Here is a 6,501-nt window from a genome sequence, read left to right as displayed (position 1 = left end):
TATATATATATATATATATATAAATGTATATGCATGTGTGTGTGTGTGTGTGTAAGATACACATATGTAAGATACAACCAAACTCTAAATCTGGCATGACCAGCATGGGGGTTTGCAATGTGAGCCTATCTGAAACCCTACTCACATGCATGGGTGAGGCCTGGGGGGCCCATTTCTCCATTATGTACCGGAACAGCATGAAGATCTTGTCAGAGAGCCGGTTAGCATCTAATTTGGGATATGGGAAGTCCTTCCAGTGGTTGACATATTTGTAAATGGACTTGCTGAATTTTTCAAGGGCTGCATTAAAAAGAAAATACAATCACAGACTGAAACAAACATGAAGATGGAAAGAAACATCAAATTACTCTAAAAGAGAGCACAGACAACATTTCTAGCAAACATTTCTAAATCATCTTAAAGCTTCATCCAATAAACCTGAAAACATGAAAATTGTTTAGCAAATTTCAATTAATAGTTAACAGAGCATAAATTAAGATTGTTATTATATGCTATTACTAGGAGAGAGTCTGTTCAGAATGGAACATATTTAACATAGGCAGTGCCACATGCCAACTAGATTAAGTTATAGGTGATGTTCTTACACATTGATAGCAGAGAAGATTTGATATAAACTCTTTTGTAAACTCTGTGCAATCTATCTGCACCATGTGAGAAATGTCCTGGAAGCATGCCTATTCTTAAGAAAAAAAAGCAAAGGAATACCCACCTAGACAGAAGGTTTGCCTCATACTTTCATCCTCTACCAGCCTGAGCATTGTCTGCATGGTAAGCAGGGTCATCATCATGAAGGGGATACTCTGGGACACTGCAGTGAAGGGCACAAGAGGGAAAGGTGACATTCACTTTTCATGTGGGTTGTCCTGACTCTTTCTTTCATCCATAAAATGCATGCCAGGACTTACTGGCTTAGACAGGTGAATAGCAGTAGGAAGATTGTGTTCTTGCTCTTCTTCCCCCAGTTGAAAGCCTGAATATCATTAATCAAGATGTTGTGGGTCTGAAGGAAACCACTAGCTAGGTAGCCACCTATGCCTGCTGAATACTAATAAGCAATTTTGAATTGTTACTTCATTAATATCCATATCTTCCATCTAGCTTTGCCCATGTCCCCAAGGTATAGCAAATAAACAGGTGCTCAATAGTATCTGTTCAATAAAATACTGTAGAAACAAATGGTGGACATCCTTTTTCATATAAGTGTCTTGTTATTGGAAGCTTCATGGAGAATGTGTTTCTGTAAATGTAAAGACAGGAGGGGAAGAGGAGAGTGCAAGAGAGCCTGTTATATTTAGCAGGGCATCCTGAATCAATGGCTGGTCATCAGGTTCATCCATGCTCACATCTCCCATGTCTTTATACCAATGGATTTTACTGCAGTAGAACATAGAGAGACAATTTTGTTTTTGCTTAACTTTCTAGGGATTTAGATAATTAGTCAGGGGTAGCTACTTCCTAGGGAAGATGTAAGATGCTCCTTTCATACCATAGCTGGTTGCCAGTTCAGCCAGGGCAAGCACAACAAATTCATTTGGCAGCTCTAGAATCCTAAAGTTACTTTGTACTTCATACATCACAGAGTTGAAATCATGAGCAGCAAGAGACACCAACACCTCACCAGCCAGCATTCTGATTTCTCTGGGAATCTAAGAAGGAAAATAACAAGAATAAGTAGAAGTGTGAGTCTAAAGGGTGGGGGGCAATAGTCTATGCACTATTCTAAGTTCACCTCGATTTGAAAGAGAGGGAGAATGGATGGTTTTAAAGTCATAGTTCAGATCTCTTAGGCAGGTATCAGTAACTGAGAATGCTAAGACAATTTTGATGCAGTTCTTATAGACTTGAAGCCAATAGACCTCCCTTTTCTTCAGATAAAGTTTCACTCTATAGCTCAGGCAGACCTTCAACTCATGACACCCCTGCCCCTGCTTCTAGAGGATTGGTGTTACAAGGCATGGACTATTAATTCTAGCTCATAATTTTCTTGCTATTTAAACAGGTACCTTGATGCAGAGTTTATGTTTTATGTTTAAGAAATATGAATTACTATGGTTGAGTAAACAAAGGTAAAAGGGATTGGACTAGGTGGGTGAGAGCTTTAATTTTGCTGTCATTCTGATGAAGTTATCTTCAAATTTAGACATATTGGGAGATAGATACTTCTATTTTGGATGGTGGTGAGCTAGCTTTAATCAACCCTCCTACCAAGGGAAATGAAGGTACAACAAAAAACCAGTGAGAAAAACAAGAGAGCTTAAGCACAGATCATAAGCAATTCCTATATTGAGATCTGAAACAATCAGATATTGGAAGATAATGGAGCCAGATAGGAAGTGATATGGGAGCCAAGAGAACTGGGGTCTACACACTCTTTCTGTCAGCAGATTGCTGTGCTCCACTGTAATCGGCTCTCATGAGTACAAACTTCCTCATCTAGAAAGATGGATGGATGATACTGCCTCTAAAGTCTTCCTTACATTTGTCTCATTTTCCTAATCTGTGTAGTGGTGACCAAGAGACTCTGTAAGTAGCTTTATGTAAGCTCCCACAAAGAACAAATATTCCAGTTATGGTCCCAGTGGCCATGACAGGAAGGCTTTTGTGCACCTACATAGTGTATTTGAGGCACTCAAAGTCAACCAATACCAGCCCTAGTGCACTATCATCACCAAGACCCAAACTTACTTCTTCATCCCTCATGTCCTTAGAAGTGTAATAAATCAACCTTTGGACTATTGTATCATCCAAGATGTCAGTATTCTGAATAAAAGAAGTGAGATGACCATAAATGTCTTCCTGTGAACACAGAGGGGGACAAAAGTATTTGAGTTGCAAACGTGAAGAACTCAGATAAAGCCTCAATAAAGGACACCATGAAACTAAGCAAGGTATGTTTGCTGTACAGTCATTTAGACTTTCTAAGCATAGTATGCATTCTTAGTAGTCAAGCACTTACATGTAGAGCAACATTAATTCTAAAACTTACTTTACTTTGTTACATTTCTAAGACAATACCTAATTGAACCAGAGACAAAATAGCCAGTATCTCAAAGTTTCTTATCATCCCTGTTGTAGAGTTCCCAGGGCTGAGGCCTTTTGTAATGGTACTAAGGAGCATCCTGTATCATTAAGAACATTGCTACACTGTGAACACTGCTGTGTTCCAACGAGTGTTACAGTCTTTTGTTTCATCCATGCCTTTCCTGAGACAATATGGGGGACCCTTTTGGATGGCAGTGCATCTCTAGGAGATGTGATTTGAACAAATGCCTTGTTGGGGCTTTTACAAATCTTATAGATGCTGAAGATGTCCTGTGAAGGATGAAAGGAAGATTGGAGCTCTCAGATTCCCAATTGCCTCAAGCACATACTTCCAGAAATGGCGTCAGTGTTTATTGTGTTTATATTTGTCTATAGGGCTGGCCCTAGGAAATGTTAGAAAAAGGTATGTCTTGTCTTTTATATCTGTGTTTCCTGAGTCTATTGAAGCACCTGTAAGATCTTGCCTTGCTCTAAGTCTATTTTCTGATTTCTGTAGGCCTTGTTCTCTTTGCAAGGGTCACCTTATAGAACCTTTACCATGTTTTAGAGCTGGGACATTCCCTTTATATAGAAAATTTCACTAATGTTCACAATTCTTTTTGTTTCGTGTCACTAATAGACTCATAACTGACTGTGGAGTCATAGAAAACTTCACTCACTGACTGTTGATGCTGTAAGTACTTCAATCTTAGTACCTCACATTGACTGTAGTTCTGGGTAAGTTCATTTTGATACTATATCTGGGACCATTTTCTTTAAAAATGAAAATGTAGCCATGGCTTGCTTGGAACTTGCTATGTAGTACAGGTTGATCTAAAACTCATATTGGTCTGCCTGCTTCTGCCTCTTGAGTACTGGGATTAAAGGTATAATCAACCATGGTTGAATCCATGTCTATTTTATTTAAATGTGGCATTTGTTTTTTTTTTTTATTGCATGCTTTTGTGTGTATCTCTGTACATGTGAATAGAATGAATACAGAGCCCAGAAGATGGAGTTAGATTCCCTGGAACTAGGATTTATAGAAACTAGGGCTATAGGAACTATGTATGAGTAACAGGGAGCAATCCAGGTCCTCTGGAAGAGCAGCATGTGTTCTTAACTTCTGAGCTATCAGTCTAGACCCTTATACCATTTTCATTGATCAGTTTTACTCAGCATTAAAGCAGTTTAGAAATGGCTGCTAAAACTTTCTATTTTTCTGTCTGTTTTCTAGAAACTCTATCACAGTACTTTAACAGTCCAGAAATCATTTCTAAACAGTCTTTAAGTGTTTGAAAGCAGTGTTCTACTGGAATGTTAATATTTACTATGAAACTCATAAAATGGTTGTTAATCAAACCTAATGTTAGAGCCATCTCTATGAACTTCCTATGCCTCATCTTGTCATTGAAGGAAATAATTAGAATCCCTGTTAGTGAGGCCAAGTCTTTGGTATTTTCTTCACACTAACAACAGGCAAGCAGGGTTGAACATCACTAAGTCATGAGATAATATCATACATACTGCCTTTCATAAAAGGCAATGTTGAACAATTATTAGGGTGACTTTGTTGGCATTAGATGGTCTTCTGCTTGGATATGCTGCAGCTGTCCTTATTTAGGTAAGTCATACAATGTGTTAATGTTTCATTTTTCTCAGTTGTCAAATGACAATAGAGATATAACAGCATAGAGTTGTGAGAAATGAATATTATATAGCACATCTTATGTGGACAGCATTAAGCACTCTACCTCTGTGTTCAGTGAAAGGTGGTAACTATTATTTGGTTGTTGATGCCTGAAGAGCCTTCAGTTTTCAGAGTAATTTTCAGATTGTGGGGCAGGATGCTAGGTGGGCACGGGAAGTCTTTGCACATTTTCAAAGCAATCCTCACATTACAAGGAGGAGAATCTAACTCACAGGGTTAGAAAGCTGGCATTTCCCTCTCTCCACATTTGCCTACACAGAGTTAGGAACAAGAGTATTCTTGATTAACTTCTATGAGTCTTGAAATGCCAAATACCATTATTTCAGCACTATAATGACTTCTGTTAGAAATGCATTTTCTAAAATATTTAGTGACATAAGAGAAGCAAGGAAAGACATAGAAGGTCTTTGGATGTAATTCCTTGTTAGAACAGCCATGTTACTGGATTAAAATTTCTCTACATCTCCCAATTCAGTTTCAGGAAGGTTTTGCTGGTGACCCTTATGGATGTCCCATAGAAAAGAGCAACTATCTGTTAAGATGATTTTATTGCTATCTTATTCTATTACTAAGAAGAAAACTCTCTGGTCTCTCTGGGCTGGTGTCCTGAGCAGACCTTGGGCACAAGCTCTCCAGCCAGTCCCACAACACACAGAGGAAGCTCCTCTCCCAAGTTCTCTAACAAGCCCAGGATCCCAGAATCCCAGAATCACAGGACCACAGAGACAGTTTAACTCTGAGGAGTTCTGACACAACCAGGATCACAGGAAGGAAAGGCTCCAGTCAGATTTAGCAAGGGCAGGTAGCACTAGAGTTAACCAGATGGCGGGGGTGGGGAACAAGCATAAGAAAATAAACAACACAAACCGAGGTTACTTGGCATCATCAGAATCCAATTCTCCAACCATAGCAAGTCCTGGACATAGCATTACACTGGAAAAGCAAGATTCAGATATAGAAATCACTTCTCATGATGATGGTACAGGACTTTAAGCAAGACATAACTAGCACCCTCAAAGAAATGCAGGAGAACACAGGTAAATAACTAGAAGCCCTTTAAGAGGAAACACAAAAATCCCTTAAAGAAATACAGGAAAACACAATCAAACAGGTGAAAGAAATGAGCAAAAACATCCAGAATCTAAAAATGGAAATAGAAACAATAAAGAAAACAGAAAGAGAGACAACCCTGGCGATACGAAACATAGGAAAGAAATCAACAGTCATAGATGCAAACATCACCAACAGAATACAAGAGATAGAAGAGAGAATCTCAGGGGCAGAAGACACCACAGAAAACATTGACACAACAGTCAAAGAAAATGCAAAAAGCAAAAAGTTGCTAACCCAAAACATCCAGGAAATCCAGGACACAATGAGAAGACCAAACCTAAGGATAATAGGTATAGAAGAGAGTGAAGACTCCCAGTGTAATGGGCCAGTAAATATCTTCAACAAAATTATAGAAGAAAACTTCCCTAACCTAAAGGAAGAGATGCCCATGAACATACAAGAAGCCTTCAGAACTCCAAATAGACTGGACCAGAAAAGAAATTCCTCCCATCACATAATAACCAAAACACAAAAGCACTAAACAAAGAAAGAATTTTAAAAGCAGTAAGGGAAAAATGTCAAGTAACATATAAAGGCAGGCCTATCAGGATTACGGTAGGCTTCTCACCAGAAACTATGAAAGCTAGAAGATCCTGGGCAGATGTTATACAGACCCTACAAGAACACAAATGCCA

General features: G+C 38.7%; 1 protein-coding gene across 4 annotated transcripts in view; it reads right to left on the bottom strand.

The window, feature by feature from the left end:
- The window catches only part of Mroh2b (maestro heat like repeat family member 2B), a 64,032-nt gene that overhangs the window by 54,394 nt on the left and 3,137 nt on the right, over window positions 1–6,501 (bottom strand). For 2 of the 4 annotated variants that reach the window (XM_031360304.1, XM_031360302.1), the window contains exons 3-6: window positions 2,707–2,817; window positions 1,508–1,667; window positions 731–829; window positions 146–300 (exon numbers count right to left, since the gene is read on the bottom strand). In XM_031360304.1, coding sequence (XP_031216164.1) covers window positions 146–300; window positions 731–829; window positions 1,508–1,667; window positions 2,707–2,817 — 525 coding nt within the window. Of the gene's footprint in view, window positions 1–145; window positions 301–730; window positions 830–926; window positions 996–1,507; window positions 1,668–2,706; window positions 2,818–6,501 lie in introns of those variants that run through there. The other 2 variants (XM_031360303.1, XM_031360305.1) reach the window with 2 other exon arrangements.

Source organism: Mastomys coucha, unplaced genomic scaffold (genome assembly GCF_008632895.1).
Source record: "Mastomys coucha isolate ucsf_1 unplaced genomic scaffold, UCSF_Mcou_1 pScaffold8, whole genome shotgun sequence".
NCBI lineage: Eukaryota > Metazoa > Chordata > Mammalia > Rodentia > Muridae > Mastomys > Mastomys coucha.
This window is presented reverse-complemented; position numbering and strand designations above follow the sequence as displayed.